The sequence below is a fragment of the Lampris incognitus genome, chromosome 17, assembly GCF_029633865.1.
Source record: "Lampris incognitus isolate fLamInc1 chromosome 17, fLamInc1.hap2, whole genome shotgun sequence".
Taxonomy (NCBI): Eukaryota; Metazoa; Chordata; class Actinopteri; order Lampriformes; family Lampridae; genus Lampris; species Lampris incognitus.
In genome coordinates, this window is record NC_079227.1 from 14,309,265 (window position 1) to 14,334,749 (window position 25,485).

A 25,485-nucleotide genomic window follows, 5' to 3' on the forward strand; every position below is an offset into this window, starting at 1 on the left:
TGCTGGTAGTCCATTGAGTCTGATGATGACATCCCTCCTTGTTAACGGTGTGTCCTTTGATGACTGTAGAGTCCAATTCTTGATCCACTAGGTTTATTGCACGTTGGGCTTATGAAATCTGAATTAGTGGGGGCAGGCATGGTTGTTTGTCTCCTTAGTCTTTTCTGTTGTTTTTTCACATTCCTCTCAATTTCCAGCTGTTCTATACCTCTGTGGAAGATCTCCCGCCAGTTGGAACAGTTGATGGCAGCTTGCTCCAGTCTCAAGGGGTTGATACGACACTTCTTCAGTGATGTTTTTAGTCTTTGTATCACGTCTTCTGACCACCTGCGGACTGGCGGCCCAGATGAAGCTGTCCATACAGGCAGGGTCCGAAATTAACACTCGCCACCCGCCAAATGTGAGTAGATTTTCTGATTGGCGAGTAAATCTCAGAAGCCTACCCGCCACATGGCGAGTAACAAAAAGAGTGAAATCCAACCACTTAATCCCCCCCATCTCTCTTGCTCCCTCTCTCCCTCTCCCTCTCCTTAGCAACAGCAATAACATAGCAAAAACAATAACAGAAATTAACCAACCAAAGTGCATTAGAATAATAACATAGCAACAACAATAACAGACATTAACCAATCAAAGCGCATTAGAATGTTGCTAGACGCTACTGGCAGGTAACATTACACACACACTCGAGAGGAACAACGACAGCAGCACCCGTCAAACTTGGTACTAGCCTTCTCTATTCTTTTAACTAACGTTAGCGAGCAACACCAGTTATGTGGCGATATTTAGAAGGCACAAAACCACCATCAAAAAGACATCCATGCCCTGCAGAGGAGGAAGAAGCCACCATCACCACCAAACCGAAAAAAATAAAGTTTAGTTAAAAGTGGAGGTATGGCGATAAAGGAGCTGTGAGAGGCTGGCTACAGTATAATGCACAAACCGTGATAATGAGTTGTTCCATCTGTCGCCAGTATGCCAAAAACCGTAGCAATTAATTTGTCATCGGTAACAAGATAATGAAGGTAGAAAAGATCAAGGAACGAACATGAGACCTCCAGATGTCAAATTACCTGTATGAATGCCTCTCAGGCTCAATCGGAGCCTCTCCTCGCAACATCCTCCATAAAGGCACTAATAGCTATGTCCGAGCAGACCAGCATGAAAATGCAAAACATGTTTAGGACTGTGCATGCCATTGGCAAGAAGCCGAGACCACTCTCCGACTTCGAATGGATGTGCGAGTAAGTGAATTTAGTTGTCATCTCAAAATATCCTTATACAGCGTAAACAAAAGTGCTGGCTGTAGCTAACATTAGCCAGCTAGCACTAATATGTGACACCTAGCTTGCACTAACATTAGCTGTGTGCTAGCTTCAACACCATGAAACAGGTTAAAACTGATTGGCGGTCCAACCTCAACTCAGACACACTCTCGGATCTACTGATGGTGCAGCTGTCATCTCCCGAGATCAGGGAGTATAACCAGTGCTGTTGATCTGTGGCACCGAGACTCTTGTCAGGAGCAGGAGGCCAGACTACATGGACAGTGCAAAGAGAGTGGCTGCTGTAGAGTGAGAAGTAGTCTGGGACTAGGGATGGGCATGTGGAGCACTCGAGTAGTTACAATAATACTGCAAATAAAACATGAAATCATGCTTGTAACTTTTTATCTTTTAACCACTGACTAATTTTACATAAAAATATTTTTGCTTCAGATCTGCTCTTGTCACATTTTTAAAAGCTTTTATTCAACACAATACCTTATTCTCTCATTGATATGTACTGAAAATGTATATATGGCACAAAAAAGGCTACTAACTATTTTGGCCGGCAAAAAATATGCTTGGCTGGTAGATTTTTTCATCTACCAGTCCCCTTGGCCGGTAAGCCAAAAAGTTAATTTCGGACCCTGCATACAGGACTTGGCGTGGCAGGCGCTCTTGAGGCATCCTGATGACATACCCAAGCCAGTGCAATTGCCGTTCATTGACCATGGCTTCTATGCTCTTGTAGTTTGTTCTAGCAAGAATTTCAGCATGAGGAACACGTTCATGTCATATGATCCCCCTGATTCACTGCAAACACTTTATGTGGAACTGCTCCAGCAACCTTAGATGGCGGCTGTATATAACCCAGGCTTCACAGCTGTATAGGAGAGTTGTGATGCAGACGGCTTTGTAAATGGCAATTTTGGTGTTGAGGTGTGTGTTTTGGAAGACCTTACGTCAGAGTTTGCAGAAGGCTACAGAGGCTTGTTTGATTCTATTATGAGTTTCGGGTTTAGCATTGCAGCCCTCAGAAAGGATGGTGCCCAGGTATTTGAAAGATGGAGCAACTGAGAGTGGTTGGTGTTCTATAGTGAAGACAGGCATAGTGTGTGGGGGCTGGACTGCCATTGGCATAATGCCTCAGTCTTGGTGGTGTTGACTGATAGACACAGCCTGCTGTAGGCATTCACAACTATGGCAAGGATGGTTTGCAGGTCTTCTGGTGTGTGAGCTACAAGAGCACAGTCATCAGCATACTACAGCTCAAGGAACTGCACTGCAGACAACTTGGTGGTTGCCTGGAACCTTCGGATGTTGAAGAGGTTTCCATCTAGCCTAAAGTCTATTGTGATCCCACTACTGTCTTCCAGATCTTTATGAAAAAGTTTTGTGACACATAAAAGGTAAATGTTGAAGAGTACCGGTGCCAGCACACACCCCTGCCTCACTCCAGTGCATACATTAAAGGGCGCCGATTCCTGTCCTATGGCCACCTGTGCCCCCATCCCATCATGGAACTGTGATAGAATGTTCACAAATTTGCTTGGACAGCCAAACTTTCTCGGGATTTTCCAAAGTAGCTCTCAATTCACGGTGTCAAAAGCTTTGGAGAGGTCGACAAAAGCCATGAAAAGGTCCCGATGTTGTTTGTGGCACTTTTCTTGTAGCCGTCTTACTGTAAAAATCATATCCACAGTACTCCTGTTCTTCCTGAAACCACACTGTGACTGGCAGCAGATATTATGTCAAGTGCATCACCGTCCTGCATAGCATAACCTTTGTTAGGACCTTGCCTGCAACAGCTAGTAGGGATATGCCACGACCGTTGCTGCAGATGGACTTGTCACCCCTGTTTTTGTACAGGGTGACAATTTTAGCATCCCTCCATTGTTGAGGGACACTCTCCTAGTCCCAAACCTGCAAGATGTACTGATAGATCATTCTGATGCACAAGTATCCTCCTTGTTTTGGAAGTTCTGCTGAGACACCATCAATGCCAGGGGACTTATTGTTCTTGAAGGAGTTGATGGCTGCAAGTACTTCTTGAAAAGTTGGTGAGTGGTCAAAGTCTGGAATGGGTGGACGAATTGGCAGCTCTTCCATGATAGATTGGTCAGTTTGTGAGTGCTGGTTAAGTAGGGCTTCAAAATGTTCAGCCCACCTTGTCAGGATCTGCTTTTGGTCTTTCAGGGCTGTCAGTCCGTCCGCTGACTTTAAGGGTGCAATAGAGCAGTTCCTAGGGCCATATATAGTCTTTATAGAATTGTAGAAGTTGTGCATATCATTTCTGTCATTATATGATTAAATCTCATGAAATTTGTTCATCCACCATGTATTTTGCAGAGTGCGCAAGGTTGTTTGTACCTCCTTACTTGCTGTTTGCCACTGCTGCCGAAAGATGGCAGATGCAGGGCAGTTGAGAGTAGCCCTGTGTGCCTTATGCATGCCTTCCAGCAGTGATGTGATGGTGTCAGAGTTTTTGTTGAACCAGTCCTGATGTTTTCTGGCTCTGTAGCCCATAGAGTTGATTGCAGCTTGATGTAGCAATGATGTTAGGGAGGTCCATTTCTGATCCATGGAGTTGTCATAGCTCAGAATGGCCTCAAACTCTAGTGTCATTGTGCCTACAGAGCGACGGAACTAATTCCGTGCTTGGGCTGACATCGATTTAGCACAGTTCATTTGCTTTTTTATGGGATGCTATGGGGGGGGTGCACTTTGATCTGTCCAGCATTCTGCGATTCTCATGGCCTGGGTCAGCAAGACATCACTAGTGTAATTACGTCTTGTTATGATAGAGTCAATCAAGTACCAGTGTTTAGATCATGGGTGTATCCAGGATATTTTATATTTGGTCTTCAGCTGAAACAGTGTGTTTGTAATGGTGAGGTCATGCTCTGCACAAAGTAAGCAGGCAGTAAGCAAGCATACATCTTTCCCTTTTCTCTAACTACTGCACTACTGAACCAGACACATCACATTACCCTGTGCGAAACACACCCACACACACACACACATCCTCTGGGTTTCTGGAAATGGGGAGTCAGTGTGTTTGACGGGCCTCCAGCCGTCTTCGCATCATAAACACTGATGCTGAGCTGGGCCCCCAAGATTCAACACTGGAGGCATGGAAGAGAATACTGCTTTCACCACTTTTAGTAATTGACAATTATGATAGCCTGTACTAGCAGGGTCCCAGGTTCCAATCCCTAAATTTTCATGAATACGCTCTTGAGCAAGAAATTTAGCTCTTACCTGTGACTACAGAGGAGACAATGTAAACCCTGCACAAACAACAAAAACATGAAAATAACACCAAAGGGAGATGTATGGCCAACCAAAGCACTGTGTTAGCTAGCACAAGTCACGTCAAATCAATTTTATTTGTATAGCCTAGTATCACAGATTACAAATTTGCCTCAAGGGGCTTTACAGCGACAGAACATCCTGTCCTTAGATCATTGCATTGGATAAGGAACAACTCCCTAAAAAAAACCTTTAACAGGGAGAAAAAATAGGAAGAAACCTACAAGGTACTTTTCAGTGTAAATATGTCTCAGTGAATAACAGTGTAAGGATCAAGACTCATCTTGACAGGTTTTCTAGTTATTAGCATTGATTACACCCAATGATTTCCAGAACTTCCCAACACAAGGCAAGTCGAACTAGTTCAATCAATCAATCAATCAATCAATCAATCAATCAATCAATCAATCAATCAATCAAAGTTAATTTATATAACATGTACACTAAAACACAATGCAATGCACTTTACATTACGATAAAGTGAACAGATAAAAAGTTTAACTGTACTTTGCCATCATCAGTAAGAATTATAAGTATGTGTTATATAAACCTTTTTTGTCTTCGCAAAAAAATATCCCTTGGTTTAGTGAAAGCCAAGGGATGAAAACACTGGGCACACACCATAGCGGGTCACTGAGCTCTGAGATCATTGATATAGAATGCTCTCTCTCAGGACCTGTCAAGCACGTCTCTATGGCAATGAGGGTGGTAACAGTAACACACACACAAACAGAAAGAGAGAGAGAAAAGAAAGGCAGAGGCGGGATGAGAAACAGATAATGGGATGGAAGGGATACAGGAAGCCTGGGAGGGGAGAGTTTGAAAAAGAGCATACTTGACATCTTTTCTTATTCTGTTTTTCTGTGATTGACTTGAACAAAACAGCATCAGCTGACTATTCTCTTGGTAGCAATGATATGAGTGAATGCTCAAAGCATCTGAAAGGACTTCAGAAACACTTTGAACTCAAGTCTGCTGATGTCACATCCACAGTGCTTAGTGGCGAATTAGAGACAAAAACAAACAATCAGGAAACGTTTTGTTCTCTCCTGACATGAGGAATCGAACTCTAAAGATTCAAATCTGTTAGAAAACAACATTCTCTCACTCAGATGTCAACCCTGGATCATTTATCTTCATCATCTTAAATCTCTTCTCCACACATGTTTTTATAGGAAAGCAAGCTGTCCTGAAATTTGGCGCAGTGTAGATGTGCCTCAATGATCCCTGTTGAGATTGTTGCTGGCAGTGTGCTTACATGATTGTCACTTGGTAATGTTGTGCTTTTGAGAAATGATCGCTAGGATTTTGCGAAAAGGATGGAAATGGCTGTGGTGAATACATATTTCAAGAAGAGGGAGGAACACAGGGTGATGTATGAGAGTGGAGGAAAGTGCACACAGGTGGACTATATCTTATGCAGGAGGCGTCCTTCCCTAGTGATTGACTTACACCACCGTTGTTTTGTTGTCTGTGAATCAATACATTGATTTCGCAGGAGAGGAACGAAATGCTGAACCAATTTCCACACTGTAAACATTTATGTGGAGAGACATGTTGACTGGCCACTGTCCACCGACCACTTGAGACAGACATGTCCCCCCCGCCCGTAAGAAAGATGTCTGTGAATACCGAGTTGTAAGATGTAGATGTGGCTCTGCCCAGTGGCACCCCCACTGACAGGACGTGAAGACTTCCCCAGTAGGTTAAATCCGATTCTACTGAGGGAGGAATGCATACCATGCATCTCCGCTGGTGCACCGGATTGATATGCTGGCGAATAAATCATCTCTATAGCCTCCTCATATGAAGGAGGCCCAGTGGGATCATAACATGCCCTGCTGCCATCATGCCCAGCAGCCGTATGACGGAGAGAGCCATCACCACCTTGTGAGGTGTAATTGTGGTGGAGAAGACCTGACAGTGTCTTCACTCTGCTGCGAGAGCTTCGCTCTCATGCTGATTGAATCCAGCTCTATACCCTTTACTCACTCTATGTGACTATCTGTGTGGGGAGCGGATAGCTCTTCTTCCAGTTTATTGAGAAGCCCAGTGCTGACAGGTGTCACACTAATGCTGTTGTCTGAAGTGCTCTCTCCTCTGGAGCAAGCCAGAACAAGCAGGTCATCCAAATAAAAAAGGAACTCTCCTTTATCTGCGTAGCAGCTCCAGGGCCATCTCCACAGATTTGGAGAACTTGCATAGAACCAGGGAGTAACTGAACGGTAGGCGGTTGTACTGATATTGCACTCCCTGAAAGGAGAAACACAGAAAATTTTTGTGTTTTGGGATGCTGGGGATGTGAAAATATGCGTCTTTCAGATCTATGGATGCAAACCAGTCGTTCTGGTGAACACGTTTCATCACCTGCTTGATCATCAGCATGTGAAACCGTCTGCTCATCATCGATTTGTTGAACACAGACAGTTTGAGAATTGGCCTCACTCCTCATTTTTTTCGGAGCCAGGACATAACGGGAGTAAAACCCCAGATTCACCTCGCCCTGTGGGATAATGGAAATCACCTCTTTCATCAAGAGCTCCTGTAGCTGTTGACGAAAGAGGCACAGACTTGCCGCGGGCAATTGCCGGCAGGGAGGAGGCTGTGTCGTAGCCTCAGTGATCTGCCGATCACGAGCGGGGGAATGAAAGGCGTGGCGTAGCGGAGCATTCGCACTCGCATCCAGTGGGGGATGGGAGGAGATGCAGTCCACATGAGGCAAAGTGTTGGTGCTCGTGGGCTCATCAACACACATAATGGTAGAACTGAGTGTGATCCCTGTTTCCACAGTGAAGGGCTTTGACTCAGAGCTGCTGTTGCTGAGCCCTGTGACTGACATGCCGTCATATAGAAGCCTCAATATTCTGATGTATTTGTCAGGGCAGCCATATCTTGATAGTATACTCCACAGAGCCTGGCAAACTGGATGACGTCCCTCATCAACATGTCAATTACCTGCTGACTGTTCACGAGAATTACAGAATCATCTGCATAGGCTGACAGTTTTAAAGGTGCATTACAACCTGGAATAGTTATACCCTGAAGGTCAGATCTAAGTTTGTGCAACAAAGGCTCAAAAGCTAGGGAATACAACATGCCAGAGAGAGCACAGCCTTGTCTAACTCCCCTTTGGATTTGAAAAGGAACACTCAAACCACCATTAATTTTCAGCACATTCTAAATGTCACAATACAGAACCTTATTTTTGTTAATAAAACCAGGACCAAAACCAAAGACACTCAGCGTGAGCCATAAATATTCATGCTCAACATGATCAAAAGCTTTTTTTCCTGATCAGTTGATATGATACCAGCTTTGGGGCCAAACAGCTTACAGATCTCTAAAAAGTCTCTAATTAGAATGATGTCATCTGAAATCAACCTGCCAGGTACACAGTAGTTCTGGTCACAATGAATCACTTGTTCCATCACTTTACTGAGCTGGTTGCTAACACTTTTGAGGAGAGTTTATAATCGGTGCAAAGCAATAACACAGGCTTCCAGTTTTTAATGGACTGTAGATCACCTTTCTTAGGCAGTAAGGTCAGAATTGCTCTCTTGCAGCTTAGTGGCAGACACCCTCTGGTGAGACTATCATTTATCACTGCCAGCAGACCCCCCCCCCCCCCAACCACCGACCAAAAAGACTTGTAAAAGTCAACAAGTCGACCATCAATTCCGGGAGCTTTCCCACTCTGCAGAGCAGCATAGAATTCATCAGAGGAGAGAGAGCTGCTTCCAACTCTACATTAATCTGCTGTTCTACCTGAGGGAGATCAGTGTAAAAGCTCTGAGACACTGTCTGCTCCTCTCTATGCTCACCTTTAAACAGGTTAATGTAAAAACTGACAGAACACTTCTGAATTGTGATATGGTCAGTCGTCACCTGCCCAGTGTCAGATTTTAAGCTGTGAATGAACCTCTTCTGTCCATTCTTACGCCCCAGACCAAAGAAAAAGTGTGATGGGATGTCTATCTGGGCAACATTTTGAAACTGGGACCTGACCAGAGCACCCTGAGGTGAAACACCCAGCAGGTTAGTTAAAACAGACTTTTTCACTGCAAGTGCCTCAGTATGGTGTTGGTCTGCTGTGGCGTCCGCTAAGTCTTGGAGTTCCTCTACTTTAGACTGCAGAGTGTTCACTGAACTCGTTAAGGTTTGTGTGACATTCCAAGTGTACTGTTGACAAAGTTGTCTTATTTGGACTTTTCCAATATCTCACCACTGATGTACAGATACAAAATCAGATTTTATAATTTGGTGGTTTTTCCAAAAACAGACAAAAACTTTCTTGAAATTTTTACCCTCTAGTAAAGCTATATTAAAATGCCAATTGGCACTATTGGGTTTTACACATTTTAGAAAGACAGAAACAAGTGAGTGATCAGAAGAAACTAACAGGGCTGATAACACAACTGTTGAATACATTAAAATGATGTTTAAAATGATAAAAACGAGCAAGTTTAGCCATTTACAATAAGTTATCCTTAACATGTGTCCAGGTATATTGTCTCTGTTTATTATGAAATCCTCTCCACACATCACACAATTCATAAGCCTCAATAAGATGTACCAGCCAACTGTGAGTGGCAGCATGAGTCTCTACATTAGTTGTCTGTGTCTCGCTAGTTCTCTCTGCAACATTTCGTTGCTAGTGAACGGAGGGCCTTTGGACAAAATGATCTTTTTGGCCGGATTAAGCAGCAGCACCACCTGAATAAAGGTGTCTTGGATCGCCACACCTTGCTCAACAGTCATGTTAACTTTATTGACACTCACTATCCAGAAAAATAACAACTCCAGTATTCATTCTAGATGCAGACTTTACACTGTCATAACCAACAATTTCACCAATCGCTAAACTGCAATCTTCCACAGAGCAATTGAAAGTCAAGAGTTTAACTCCATGTCAGCGTGTGAGCTTCTCCAGCCCCATGCGTCTTGACTCCACAAGTCTGCATGACTCACAGCTGAGTTAGTTGAAACTGTTCCGGATTCAAAAACACCACTACAACAATATAAATCTGTCAAAATACAAATCCAAAAAGAACAACGAAAGATAGAAAACGCATTCATGCTGAAACACACACTCACTCTCACCATCTTCCACTCCCAGCATGCACTCAGAGAGAGAGAGAGAACTTGAAAGAGCAACAAGAGCACAACAGGAAGGGATGAGGCTGTGAAGGTCAATGTTATCAGATGGAGAGCGCACAGGATCCACTGACTACACTGCAGTAAGTAATAAATAGCAATAGAATGCCTATTGGTGTGCATCTGTTGCTGCATTGAATATTGATCTGTAGCTGGCATCCAGTAGTGGTGCTGTGTTGTGTGACTGTCAGCCAATATGGAATAATGAGCATTGATGACTAGCTCCAGTGGGATGGAAGAGTGCATCAATGGTTTGCTTTTGTATAATGTGATATTGGTAGGCTGTTCAGATAATTGGTTAAGTCTATGTATAAAATAAATTGATAAACACGTGTTCATGATCTAATCACATCATGAGAGATTTGGTTAGGTTTTGGTTGGCATATGCTGGTTGCATCCTTTTATGAGCAAGATAGGAGAGAGGAGAAGAGAACAGGAGGAGAGAGTTGAGATGAGTGCGACAGACCGATGAGACACCAAAAGAGCTACTAGAGAGGTGAAGAAGAGGAGAATATCAGATAGACAGGTAAGACAGAGTTAACAGTTTGTCACAGTTCAAAAGGAGCCCTTGTCACACAATAGAAGCAGAAGATATGAGACCAGGGTTGGTCAATTTTCAAAACTGAACTAAGCATTGGCAACATACAATCTAGCATATGACTGCTTCATCAATGTCCAGGCTCTTATCTTTCCTTAGGGTTTTACTCCTGCTGCTGAAAATAAAAATAATAACGAAGTTGAATGGGAACTCAGATTGCACACATTTTGTTTATTTTGATTTTATGTTGTGAAAGCCAGCCTACACACCTGATGGGAACCTTTTGGTAGGGCACAGCGTCTCACATCTTATATTCAATTTAGTCTGAAATAACTTGAAAATGGTGCAATTATTGGGTGCAAATCTAAAGATTTCTGGGCTGGGCTAAGCCCCCAATGTTTCAAGATCCTAACAACACCTCGGCCTACGCATGATGAGTAGATGCTACTGTGCAGACTCCAATTCCAGTTCTCACCCGATGGTTCAACTGCAATCAAGAGGGTAGCAAGCTAAACGCCGATATTATGGCATCAAAACTGCATCATGAGAATGAATGGTGTCACGTTGTCCATTTATATATACAGTTGATGGTCCAGAATCAAAACCAAAAGGTGATCGGACCTTTGCTTTTAGGAGTCCTTGGCTTTGAAAAGGTCTGCCTGATGAGATTAGGTTAACCAGATTAGCATCGTCTTTTAAGTCTGTTCATAAAACACACTTCTTTAGACTTGGTTTTATCTCAGGCATTCTCAGCCATCTTTACTTTTATCTTGTTTGTTGTTTCTTTGCAGTGGTAGCCTATTTGTTTTGCAAGGTGCTAAACAAATAAAGTCTTCTTCACTTTCCTTTAAGCCTTTTTAAATAGTCTATAGTTTTTCTGTTATTTCAATGGCTATTTTTATTTTTATTATTATTACTATTATTTTTAAACGGTCAAATGATGAAGGACTTGTCTCTTCACAGACATGTCCAGAAATAACAAAGGATATTTTGTCTCTGGTATTTTGTTTTTGTCAGACAGCAAAAATGTAATCTGCACTCTAATGATTTTGACACGCCAGATGCCTTGTGCCGGTATGAGCATGAAAGCTGTAACAATTTTGACGTGCCATATCAATTTTAGTGCCTCTGCACTGCTCAATCTCCAATTTGTTTTGTTATGTAATCAGACCAACTAAGCACATGGAGGGGATTATATTTGCTTTTGTGTTCCAGCGCCGTGCCGTGGAATGATGGAGAATTCCACAGCAGTGACGCAAAGAGACGAGCGCTCGCACATACTGATCTGCATACACTCGCAGACACACACACTCACAGACACACACGGCGTAGAATGAAAAATAGACTGGTTCAATCACTCACGAAGACACACACACACAATACATACTGAGAAAACACCCATGATAGTTTCAAAGACACACATGGTTTGCAGCTCTGAAGCTGGTCTTTACATCATAGAAACTCTTTCACCTTGTCTCGCTTCTTACCTCTCTCTCTCTCTCTCTCTCTCTCTCTCTCTCTCTCGCTCGCTCCGTGGCTGAGAACTCGGCCCTGTATTATGTAGATTTATAACCTTCCTTTAATACATGCTGTCTACTCCCTTCAGAGACCACAGTATGGGTGGAAATCCTTGGCCCTCCCTCATACCAATGATTTTAAAACCTTGTCAGACTAGGATCCAAGTTTGTGAAATATAGTCTTGAACCGGGGCCCAGTCTAATGACAATACACCAGTATTATGGTTCACAATCGGCTGTGCCACTTGGTGGACCCTTTTCATAATAAAAGAACGGCAAATCTTGAAAACTTCCAAATTACAGTAGCAATCACATTGATGTGGGTTTGAACTCCGTCTGTGTCCTAAGTGGGTATTCTCATATTCTCTTTTCTTATCTAACATAACAGGTATATATAATGGGTTGTTGCCTCTATCCAAAATACTTTACAAGACCAAGTTTAGATCTTTAACATTGGATTGTCCAAGGGGGAATCAACCCCCGAAATCTTGCAGTGCTAGTGTTACGCTCTGCCCATTGAGATACACAAACGACTGAATCCTCAACCTTGGCAGTGTCATATTCTTCACATGAATAAATGGAGCTAAAAAATAAACATGTACTAACATAGAGAATGAACTCCCTTAAACCTGTCAATCCTCAACTCATTGAGCTATAAAGGATGATATGCATATATTTAAATTGGTGCTAATCTGCCACTAGCCAAAAACTGCTAAATTTAAGTTGTTGTTTCTTTGACATGTAACCAGCCTGTGATAGTTCATTCAATTCTTAACTGTAAAAAATATACTCTTAACTGCTAAGAAATGTCCTTGGCTACTGAAACTGAACCCTCAGAGAAATTGACTTAACATTATATGTCACTACCCAATGACATGTACCCATGGCGTATACGATGTTATAACAACTGAAACACTGTGTTTACAATTCTTTACAATTGATTGCTTCTAAATATGGCTAATGTGCTCATGACAAATGACCAGCATCGTTAACACTAAACATGCAATGGTTCTGCTGGCCTTGAGAACAATATATCGAGCTAGAGACTATTTGTGTAGTGCTCACTGTATGTGCAGTTCGTGGATGATTCATTCACTTGAACTTTTTTGAAAGAAAAAGGGTTGAATAAGTTATTGGGGCAATGCTGTGTGGAATGACAATGGCTACGAATGAGTGACATGCTTTTCATTCTTTGTTAGTTTCTACAAGACTGCCTTGTTCACCTCTTGTGTGACCTGTTTCTCACTCAATCTCGGAACCCAGAGGCTAAATTGTTTGACAATGCTTTAGCTCTGGGGACAACGGCCAATATTTCGGGCTTCCGGTATAGTTGTTGGCTGCTCACTCCATTTCCTATAAAGACTTCCTCTTCCATGTACCTGTCATTGTTTACAGTCAGATTAACAACTTGAGATATGAGAATGGAGTTGGAGTTGAGAGATGGCATTTACGACCGGATTGTTTCTCAAGTAGTCTACAAGAGTTGATAATTTCTCCACACAATACATAAACATTGATACTTTTTGTAGGTGTTTTAGGTCCAGACGACATTTCAACCAACGTATTCTGTTCTTGCGCTTCTCACGGTCTGTTAACAACATGCAACCAAAGCATGTTCCTGTAGAAATTGTTGCCCACTCAAATGTGATTGGTCAATACTACTCGGGACTAAAATGGAAATGGAAACCAGAATGCTTCCGATACCAAAATCTTGTCCCCTGCCTACAGATTCTAAATATATAGCAGCTGGATAGCTCAGTTGGTAAGAACGTCGGCTTTGCATGCCAGAGATTGGGGGTTCAAACCCTGGTTGGGACAAGTATCCAGTAAGAGTCTGTAGCTTAGACTCCTAATGCTGTACAAGCCATCTTCCTCGGATATGAGTGAGAGTAACATGAATTGAATCATATCGGCTCGGATGTCGCCCAGGTTAATAATTACCTGCCTCTCCACAACATGGAAGATCCTGTCAGACATCATAGCAGCTAAGCTGAATGGGCGCATGAGTCAATACATGAGCGAAACTCAGAAAGGAACTGGGAACAACACCAGAGGGTCAAAGCATCAGCTACTGGTTGATAGAGCAGTCATCAAAGACTCTTAAGACCAGACAGCCCAACCTGAGCATAGCCTGGATTGACTACAAGAAAGCTGACGATTCAATGCTCCACACCTGGTTACTGGAGTGCTTTGCGCTATACAAAGCCAACAGGACCCTAATAGCCTTCATCAAGAACTCAATGCAGCAGTGAAAAACAACACTAGAGGCCAACTCAAAGACAATCACACAGCTAACCATCAAATGTGGCATATACCAAGGTGATGCACAGTCCCCGCTGCTGTTCTGCATAGGCTTGAACCCCCTCAGTCAGATTATCACAAAGAGTGGATATGGATACAGGTTCAGAAGTGGAGTTACCATCAGCCACCTCCTATACATGGATGACATCAAGCTGTATGCCAGGAATGAGCTAGACGTTGACTTGCTGATCCACCTCACCAGGATCTACAGTGACAACATCGGGATGTCATTCGGACTGGACAAGTGAGGTCGAATGGTCGCAAAAAGAGAAAAGGGGGTGAGCACTGAAGGGGTTGAATTACCAGATGGCAGGATAACAGACATACAGGATAGTTAGAAGTACCTGGGTATTCCACAGGCAAATGGAAACCATGAGGAGGCAGCATGGAGGTCAGCTACAGCCAAATACCTCCAGAGTGAGGCAGGTCTTGAGGAGCCAGCTCAATGGGAAGAGTAAGAGCCAAGCCATCAACATATATGTCCTACCATTCAGCAGATACCTGGTTGGAATAATAAGTTAGCTAAAGGAGGAGATAAAGGCCACTGATATCAGGACACAGAAACTTCTCCCAATGCACGAAGGGTTCCACCCGAAGTCCAGCAGCCTGAGACTGTACGATAAGTGAAAAGATGGGCGGGCTGAGAGTTAGTGAATATCAGGGCCACTATCCAGGATGAAACAAGGAACATCCATGAATACATCAGAAAGAGGGCCACCAGGATGAACTGCTGAGTAAATACCTCAGGCAGCAGAAGACAAAGAGTGCAGAGGAAGAAGAAGAGGAGGTATCATGGAAGATTAAGCCCCTCCATGGAATGTACCATCGACAGATAGAAGACGTAACTAATATCGAGAAATCCTACCAGTAGCTAGAAAAGGCTGGATTGAAGGACAGCACAGAGGCTCTGATCATAGCAGCACAAGAACAGGCACTCGGGACCAGATCGATTGAGGCAGGGGTCTACCATACTAGACAAGACCCAAGATGCAAGCTGTACAAGATGCCCCTGAGGCAATCCAGCACTTAGTAGCAGTGTGCAAGCTGGGTGTAGCATTCCCAGCCAGACTTTATTCAGACAATGCACTCAATGATGATAACTGATGGGCTATGGTGCGGTATTTCTACCATTTATTAACACGAACCACCACAGACACACCATAAGAGCTGAAAGCAAAATAAAACATACAATTATACACTCATACATGCGACCACGTTTCCACCATAGCTAGCTACCGTAACAATGTGCATAGCACTGCTAGCATTGGCTTATTTCGCTAACTTCTAGATCCGGTTACACAATACATAAAAATAACACCTCATAACGAACTCAAATTACACAGTCACTCTACACACATACCTGTTTGCCTTCCAACTAGGTGCTAAATAAAAAATGATAAACAATATTTTTCACGAACAGTCCTTGGCTTTCTCATGGCATGCGAATGTCAGCCATTTCAACTTTCCTTCTCGTTTCTGCCGTCAACTTGTGCACGCACAGTAACACACAGAGGAGACCATATCAATGTTTTTAACAATAAAAGGTATGTAAACAATAAAAGTGCAATTCACTATAGAATCAAATCTGGTACATGGCACTCTATAACAAATTCAATAGCATATAAGTCTAATAAACAAAGTACCATATAATAATCTCAATAGCTTGTCTTAATAATATCAAATATAATATAAATTAATATGGGTTATTTACACTGGGAAATCAACAAACGTAGCAGAAAATGAAACATCACCTGGTGCAACCCACCCTACAGTGATACCGTGGCACAAACATCGGTAAGCAGTTTTTTAAACTTTTGGATATGTGCTCTACCCGGACCGTCAACTGAGGAAGATATTCAATAGGAACACCATCAAAATTAGTTACAGCTGCATGCCTAACATTCAACAAATAATATCATCCCACAACACAAGAATCATGAACAAATCAATGACACCTTCATCACAATCGGACCCCCCCCAACTGCAACTGCCGACTCATGCCCCCTCAAACGAAAATGCCAGATGAATGGAGTTATCTACCAAGCTACGGTGATGAGAATTACAACGGCAAAATAGAGACATACATCGGTCTAACAGAGGGAACATTCAAATAGAGGTTTAATGCACATATGTGTAGCTTTAGAAACAACTGTTTAAAGAATGTAACATCTTTAATCCGTTATATTTGGTCATTGGCGGACAGAAACATTAATTATTCAGCCACCTGGCAAATCCTCTCAAAGAACAAAGCATATTCAACCAGTAGTAAAATGTGCATTCGATGTCTAACTGAAAAATATTTTATCATTTGCAAACCAGAAATAGCCACATTGAATAACATGAATGAATTGGCCGGCAGTTGCAACTTGCAGACATAGATATAAGCACCTATTTTGTAATTATAAATAAACCATGCCAATAGACAAATACCCACCCCCCCCTTTTGGACCGTTAGCGATCACGTGTTTTTGAATTTTTGAATGTCGCACCTCTCCCTTCCCCATTGGACGTTGTGCACATGATGTGCACGATGAGGCAGTAAATGGTATGTTCTTAGCTTTATTGACAGCTGATGATTGCTTATGGCATGAAACAGGCTTGTACTGTCTCATTAAGAATTTACTCACTGGATTTTATAAATATAAATAATCTGTTGATAGATTATTTCTTACTTAATACTTTACTTAATAGTTTAAATGAGATGAATCAAAATACTTATTGTTCCACGGAATGATGCTAAAGAACCGACTCACTACTATAGAAGTGAACTTTACATTCCCATATTAAATCTCTCTGTTTGTTGTCTCTCAGTGAGTGGAAAAATCCATTGTCTGACTACAGTATGTGTGTGTGGAAGGGGTCATAATGTAACTGCACACAGAAACAGTAATGAATAATTTTTTGCAACTGATATGTCAGACTGTAGGTGATGTAATTTACAATAACAGTGTTCTTGAAGGGCTACACACAAGTTGCTGCAAGGCATCATGTATTCATATTGAAAACACCACTGGAGAGTGCAATATTAGTAATTATCAAGACTCTCAATAAAATGTCCAAAATGTCTGTCACACCCAATGATGCCAGATTCAGCATGTGTTATAACATTGATCGCATTGTACAGTAATGCATTATGTAATTGTGCGCACAGGAAGATTTCTGTGCTAAAATGAAATATTAAGCGGTCATCCATTTTCAAAGAGGGTCCACTGCTCTTTCAAGATGATAAGCCTAATAGCACACATTTAGGACAAATTGTAAAACATTTAAATTGGCAGTAACAGATGTGCATATTTCTTGATAAAATAATGCTGTCAGATACAAATTATTGAATAAAATAATACTGAACGGCAAACCTTTCTAAATAAAAAGTATTTTGGTGTTGAACTCAGGTGTTTGTAACTCAATAAAATGTGTACATGGGGCGTCTGGGTGGCGTGGCGGCCTATTCCATTGCCTACCAACACAAGGAACGTCATTTTGAATCCCTGTGTTACCTCCGGCTTGGTCGGGCATCCCTACAGACACAATTGGCCATGTGAAGCCGGACGTAGGTATGTGTCCTAATTGCTGCACTAGCGCCTCCTGGGGTCGGTCGGGGTGCCTGTTCGGGGGGAGGGGGAACTGGGGGGAGTAGCATGATCCTCCCACGCGCTAAGTCCCCCTGGTGAAACTCCTCACCATCAGTTGAAAAGAAGTGGCTGGCGACTTCACGTGTATCGGAGGGAGCATGTGGTAGTCTGCAGCCCTCCTCGGCTCAGCAGATGGGGTGGAGCAGTGATCGGGACGGCTCGGAAGAGTGGGGTAGTTGGCCAAGTACAACTGGGGAGAAAAGGGGGGAATTAAAAAAAAAAGCGTATATGGTGTGCTTATGATATCTTGTAAATAACATCCAATTTAAACAGGAATAACAAATAACAGTTTGTGGTGTTGTTCAACCCGTTGTCTTGTTGCCCATTAGCTGTGAGATGTCCAACTCCTGTGAATATGTTTACATGACAAAAACAAAGTGTTTGATGATGTATGTTTCTCTTTCTCTGAGAGAGAAAATCAGTCAGGAATGAGAGCAATGCTGTGATTTGACATGACTTTAGGTTTGGGGAAGCCCCCCCCCCCTTGATATACTACCAACAGAGTTTTTCAAAAATGTTTCTAATTGCATGCCCTTAGATTGTCTACAAATTGTGGATACATCTCTTCCCTCAGGTCTCTTGAAAACTACAGTCTTGAAAACATCAAATTAGAATCAGAATACTTTATTCATCCCCGAGGGGAAATTGGATAAACTCTTAAAGACACTCTTAAAAAAGAAAAATCTAGACACTTCACTAATGAACAATTATAGGCCCATATCAAACCTCAAGTTTCGAAGTAAAACATTGAAAAAGCTGTTTTCCAGCAGCTGAACAACTTTTGTTGCACTAAACAACAGTTTTGATGTCTTCCAGTCAGGATTTCAACTACACCACAGCACTGAGACTACTCTTGTTACGGCCTTTAATGACATCCGCTTCAACACAGACAGTGGCAGAATCTCAGTCGTGGTATTATTGGATCTCAGTGCTGCATTTGACACAGTCAACTACAACATATTACTAGACCGATTGGAAAACTGGGTTGGAACTTTTTGGCAAATCACTAAAGTGGTTTCAATCCTACTTAAAGTACAGGGGTTCATTTTATGTCTATAGGTAATTACAGATTTGAGCGTACAAAAATGACGTGGTGTTCCCCAAGGCTCCATTCTGGGGCCGCTTCTGTTTAACATCTATATGCTCCCACTAGTTCAGGTTATGGAAAACAACAGAATATGTTACCATAATTATGCGGACAACACAGATTTAGATAACTATATTACCAGGGGACTATAATTCCATACAAGCACTGAGTACGTGCATTGAACAAATCAATGATTGGATGTCTCAGAATTTTCTTCAGTTAAACAAAGATAAAACTGAAGTAATGTCTTTGGAACCAAGGAAGAATGATTAAAAGTCAGCGCTCAGCTACAACCAGTAATGTTAAAAAACCACAAACCAAGCCAGAAATCTTGGTGTAGTCATGGACTCAGAGCTGAACTTATATAGCCACATTAAGGCAATTACAAAGTCACTACTATCACCTGAAGAATATGTCAAGAATTAAAGGATTTATGTCTCAGCAAGATTTGGAAAACATTGTCCCTACATTTATCTTCAGTCATTTATATTCAGTCATTTATCATCAGTCAACTCGACTACTGTAACAGTGTCTTTACAGGTCTCTAAAAAATTGATTAAACAGCTTGATTACCAAGAAGAAGAAAAAAGTGGATCACATCCCCCCAGTTCTGAGGTCATTACAATTAATTTTAAAACTCTGCTCTTGGTTTATAAAGCACTGAACAGTTTAAGGCAAAAATATATTTCTGATCTTCTGCTACACTATGAACCATCCAGACCTCTCAGATCGTCTGGGACAGGTCTGCTTTCTGTCCCCAAAGTCAAAACTAAACATGGAGAGGCAGCGTTCAGTTTTTATGCACCACATATGGAACAAGCTCTCAGAAAACTGCAGGTCTGCTGCAAATATGTTCTTTTAAATCAAGGCTGAGACTTGCCTGTTTGCTGCTGCCTACGATTAAATAAAATTTGAAGCTTTTGATTATCATCGTACACTGCTCTGTAACTTTTACTCTATCCTTTTTTTGTTTGTTTTTCAATGCATTTTTATTGCCTTGTGTTGCTTTTCTTAATGCCTTTTATGTTTTATGTGAAGCACTTTGAATTGCCTTGTTGATGAAATGTGCTATACAAATAAAATTGCATTGCCTTCATCTCCATCCCCTTATTCCTCCTTTTGGTCTTTTTTTATTGCAAAAATGCAATCAGGAATTGCAAATAACAATACAGTGAGACAAATTACAAAAATAGATAAGACAATAATGTAAAGCCCCTTCAGGCAAATTTGTAATTTGTGATATTAGTCTATACAAATAAATTTGACTTGACAATAATATAGTAAGAAATACAAATAAAATATAAAAAATACACACACAACTGGTAGGAAACATTTTAGAGGGTTTGCCCAAATATTTCTGTGTTGCAGCTTAATAACGAGGGTTCTTTATTCCTGAAAAGATGTTTGCAATTTTTTTTTTGTTTTTGGCTGTAAAATGTTACTCGGGATGAGAGTCTGGCGTTCCTAAACTAACAATATGCAAAGGAGTAACGAGGTTGTATGCATTCAAGTGCAAAAAAGAAAAAAATTCTGATTATAAAATGTTGCAAGTAAAATGGGGAAAAAAAGTTTACCGTGTATTGACCCCCCCCCCCTCGGTGAGATCTGACATCACACGCGTCCACCAATCGCCTTCGGTGTTTACGCCGCAACGTGCGCGTCGTCAGCTTTATAAACGGTGAACAGCCCGGACCTCTCACTTTTTACTCTTGCACCTCAGCTGACATTCAGAGGAAAAACAAATCTGACCTCTCAGAAACGACTCGAGCTGCATTTAGACGGCAGTGTAAACATTGCTTAGCCTATATTGCATTCAGCCAGTTTACTTGAAGCAACTTTGCACCAGTGGTTTTTAATATTTATTGTTGTTGTTGTTGTTTTTTTTTTTCTTCCATCCATCATGTTTTGGTGCATCCTCCTGTGCGCAGGTTTCCTCCTCGCTCCCCCCTCTCTCTTTGCAGAAGGGCGGATAAGAAAACGCTATGTCATCGGCTGTCCGGAGAAATGCGACAAGTCCCAGTGTCCGCCGATCCCCGCCGACTGCCTGGCCGGCGACATCCTGGACCAGTGCGACTGCTGCCCGGTGTGCGCCTCCGGGGAAGGGGAGGCGTGCGGCGGGACGGGGCGCCTCGGCGACCCGGAGTGTGCGGACGGCTTGGAGTGCATGGTGAGGGACGGAGTGGAGGTGTCCGCCACCGTGCGCAGGCGCGGGAAGACGGGCGTGTGCGAGTGCAAGAGCTCCGAGCCGGTCTGCGGCAGCGACGGGGTTTCGTACCGGCACATCTGCGAGCTGAAGCGGGTCAGCAACAGGGCGCAGAAGCTGCAGCAGCCGCCGGTGATTTTCATCCAGAGAGGCGCCTGCGGGAAAGGTACGTGCGCGTCCACGTTGGCCGACTCTGAGTGGCACCTGGGTGCGCCTGGGTTTGGGAGAGAGAGTGTGTGTGTGTGTGTGTGCGTGCGTTTTACGCGTACGTGGATGATGCATGTGTAAGAGAGGGAGAGTGAGATAAAAGTGAGTGAGAGTGTGTGTGTGTGTGTGTGTGTGTGTGTGTGTGTGTGTGTGTGTGTGTGTGCATGTGTGAGGGGGGGGAGATTAGATAAAACTGCAAGAGGAACAGACGAGCAGAAGATAGAAAGAGGTGCACGGGTTCAGAAAGAGAGGATGAGAGACGGGGAAAGTGTGAGTGTGAAAGAAGTGAAATAAAAGTGAAAGGGTGGCATGTAGAGAGACGGGATGAGAGATACAGAGATAGAAAGAGAGAGGGGTGAGGAAAAGAGGGACAGGAGACGAGTGGAAGAAATGACATTTAAATTCCAGCATGTTTCAGATATTGAGATGCAATTACTTGAGACCAGTGCAAACAGAATATTATTTATATATATATATTCTGGTGACATGAACTTTGAATTGACAGACATTCTGTGTTCACAGATCTGTCAGGTAGCTAATCCTTTTAGAGAAAGTTGATTAGTTGTTAATGTGGTGTGTGTATTTGTTGCCAATTAACACACACACACAGATGGAGGAGCTGCTAGTCAACACAACTGACATGAGGTTCAGAATATGGTTGATGTGCATATTTGCACATTTGTTTGTATATATATATATATATATATATATGTGTGTGTGTGTGTGTGTGTGTGTCTTTTTGAATCTGAGCTCGTAAAACTCCCAGAGCTGTTGCTCAGATAACACCGATGCAAAGCCAAGCTCTGAGTATCAGTTGTGCGAGCCTGCTTACCTCTGTGTTAGTCACTTGATATTTGGAGACGACGCGCTAATAAATCTTTAATCAAGATGGTTTCCTGCTGAGGTGCAAATAACGCACACCCTTGAAGCTCTGCCACTTCCCAATGTCACTCACCCTGCCGGACCCCCCCCCCCCGCCGTCATCTTGTCTGGATCACATCCCTCTTTGCCATTTTGCTCTTTTCTCTTGTGCTCTCTCATCTTCCATCTCCATCTCTTTCCTGCGTCTCTCTCTCCCCCCAACTCATCTTCTATCTCCGTCTCTTTCTCGCCTCGCTCGCCCCAAACTCATCTTCCATCTCCGTCTCTTTCTCGCCTCTCTCTCCCCCAACTCATCTTCCATCTCCGTCTCTTTCTCGCCTCGCTCGCCCCCTCCAACTCATCTTCCATCTCTGTCTTTCTCGCCTCGCTCGCCCCCCCAACTCATCTTCCATCTCTGTCTCTTTCTCGCCTCGCTCGCCCCCCCAACTCATCTTTCATCTCTGTCTCTTTCTCACTTCTCTCCCCAACTCATCTTCTATCTCCATTTCTTTCTCGCCTCGCTCACCTCCAACTCATCTTCCATCTCCGTCTCTTTCTCGCCTCGCTCGCCCCCAGCTCACGTCACGTTATTGGCAAGACAGAAACGACAGGTTTGTGTTGCAAAACGTGGTCAGTGTAAGTGTTATTATATGAACAAAAAGTAAGAAACTTTCTTCTTCGTCTTCTTTCTCTCGCTCTCCTTCCTGCTCTTGCTGATTCCCGGTAGCCAGTTGGCACTGCTCCATATGCTGATGGGACAAAACTGGCAACCGCGCCACCTTTTCACCGCAAACAGCAGCGCCCCACTAACTCACTGCAGCCAACTGTAAAACAGGGTCGTTTTCCAACCCTAAATCTCACATGCATACATACAGGTGCGTGCCTACACACACACACACACACACACACACACACACACACACACACACACGGTGTTATCTTAATGAGGTCAAAATGTATTGAAATTGGGCCAGGAAATCCTGAGTACCTGCCCTGTGCTGAAAAAACAAACAAGTACCGTGTGTGTGTGTGTGTGTGTGTGTGGTTGTGGATGTGGGTGTGGGTGTAGAAAGGTGATGAAAGGAATATTAAGGAGCTCTCTGGCTTATTTTCTGTCTGGTTGTGTGTCCGTCTGTGTGGGATGTGCATGCGGTGTGTTACGGTGCAGCTGTGAACACACCAGCACCGCCACATTTGACAAAACGGAGGGCAGCTAGATGGAAGTTCACATTAATAGCACAGTTCACCGAGGCCATTTCCTCTCTCCTCTTTTCCTCTCTGCACCCCTGCCGCCCCTTTTCTCTTCTTTCCCTCGCTCCAGCTGATCCTCTCCTCTCTCATCCTCCCGTCTCTGATCCGCTGATTTAAAATAGACAGACGAGGTAGCAGGTTGCTCTTTCTGAAGACTTCTCGAGCCAAGACAAAGACACGCACAATCTCAAAAAGATGACAACACCGTCACACACACACACACCCCAAAGACATGCAAACACACACTGATGCATGGACAGTATGCACACAAGCATACAAGCACAGGTCCACATAATAAAATGCATTGACACACACACACACACACAACAGCACACACAAGCAACTACTTAAAGACCAACAAGCATGCATATATTGAGACAGGAAGACACACGTTGCACACACATACACACACACACACGTTGCACACACACACACACACACACACACACACACACACACACACACATCTTATAGAGCTTCTTTATGATTCATCTCCTGGAGCTGATTGGTGGATTGTGTCATTCCCAAAGCGGACACAGATCTGGGTCAAACGTTAACACACATCTAGCCCAGATTTGGAGGGGCCCTTTTTTTTTTCAAGAACGGACTTGTGAAGTTATTTGTCAGATTGACAGGCATGGAAACTGCATCAACAAAACATGGTTGTACAGTGAGTCAGTCAGCTTTCTAAACAGGAGACTCCCCCGGCAGAAACTCTTCTTACACTCACCCCAAGGTGCCCTGTGTGTGTTTTTACAAGGGCCGTATTCAACAAGTTATCAGTACGGTTTTAGGATTGCAGCTTTCTCAACATGCATACGATGTTCATGACTGACATTTGAATACCAGAGTGGTTGGAAGTTGGGTTTTGTTCACACAAACCTTGGCTTTTGTCACAATACACTGTAGTGTGTTTGGTAGTGTTACACAGCGAGGGTTTGTAAATGTAGGCCTTGGGCGAATTTTGCAAATAAATAAGCGCTCTATTGAAATATAGTTTGCCAGTGAGATAACATATATTCTGTAGTCTGAATTTAAACACATCAAGTGGCCCAAAGCTGCCCTTAACCTACTTCCCAAGCAACCCCACGCGCTGTTAGATGGTATGGATGATGTGTTGTTAGAAAAAAAACTGAATATTTTTAACTATAATCTGTTCCGACAAACACAATTTTGATCACTAAGTTGAAGATTTTAAAAAAAGTGTTTTCATAAGGCTTTTAAATCAATAAACCATTAGAGTTCAGCCTCTTGCTTGTCATGCAGTTGCGCTACAGTAAACGTTAACTGTTCATTGATAAACTTTTGCAAACGCCTCCAATTCCAAAACACAAGTTTTGACTCAGCATCAGTTATGCAGCCTGCAACTGACTGTAATTAGACAAAATGGGAAACTGCAATTTGCAGCACTATCGGAAGCAACTGGTTTTAAAAAGCAACGTTACCCCTCAGAGCTAACAGGTTAGCATAATTTCCTCCCCGCACCTATAATGATCTGTGGGGTTTTTTTTTTGTGTACTCAACATATTCAGCAGGGTTTGGTGTGAACTGTGTCTGCACACAGACACAGGCCCCATTCAGCACCACCCGTCTGCTTTCCTGTGCACTTCAAAGTGGAGGCAGCTGGCACTACTAATCCACGACCCAAACATGCCCGGACATCTTGGTCAACACTAGCTTAGCAACCAGCAGGCTAGCAGATGGGGCAGCCAAGGTGCACAAACACACAAGAAGGAAAAATACACAATATTCAGCCGGCAGTCAGCGATAGCTATATTTGCGTGGCTAATTAAGCATCCTGCCTTTCGACATTCACACAAAGCTTAGCTAAGCTACCCATCCACTAATTAGCCAGATAAGTACTGTGTCAAGAGTACCTCATCATTTTTAATTAGCTTGTCATCCGGTCAGCCACCCAGATGGCCAGACAGTTAGTCAGTCATCTATTAAGTCAGGCATGCAGCAGTGTCAGTATCACATTTGTACTTGCTGGACGTATGAACATGAAACCATCACATGGCAAGAACATACAGAAAACACTGTTTCTGTATTCAGCTGGAGATACACATGCATGCACATGCACGCACGCACACTCTTCCTCGCAGACCGATATGCGATTGCTGCTTCGATCTTTTTTGTGACTATCTCAGTGAGGTT

At 43.0% G+C, this 25,485-nt stretch overlaps 1 protein-coding gene across 2 annotated transcripts in view; it reads left to right on the forward strand.

Annotated features, from left to right (window-relative positions):
- The first annotated feature begins 9,681 nt into the window (after nucleotides 1–9,681).
- The window catches only part of LOC130127339 (serine protease HTRA1B), a 47,740-nt gene continuing 31,936 nt past the window's right edge, over nucleotides 9,682–25,485 (forward strand). The window contains exons 1-2 of one of the 2 annotated variants that reach the window (XM_056296950.1): nucleotides 9,682–9,814; nucleotides 20,735–21,175. In XM_056296950.1, the coding sequence (XP_056152925.1) occupies nucleotides 20,971–21,175 (205 nt within the window). In that variant the 5' untranslated portion in view covers nucleotides 9,682–9,814; nucleotides 20,735–20,970. Of the gene's footprint in view, nucleotides 9,815–20,527; nucleotides 21,176–25,485 lie in introns of those variants that run through there. The other variant, XM_056296949.1, reaches the window with a different exon arrangement.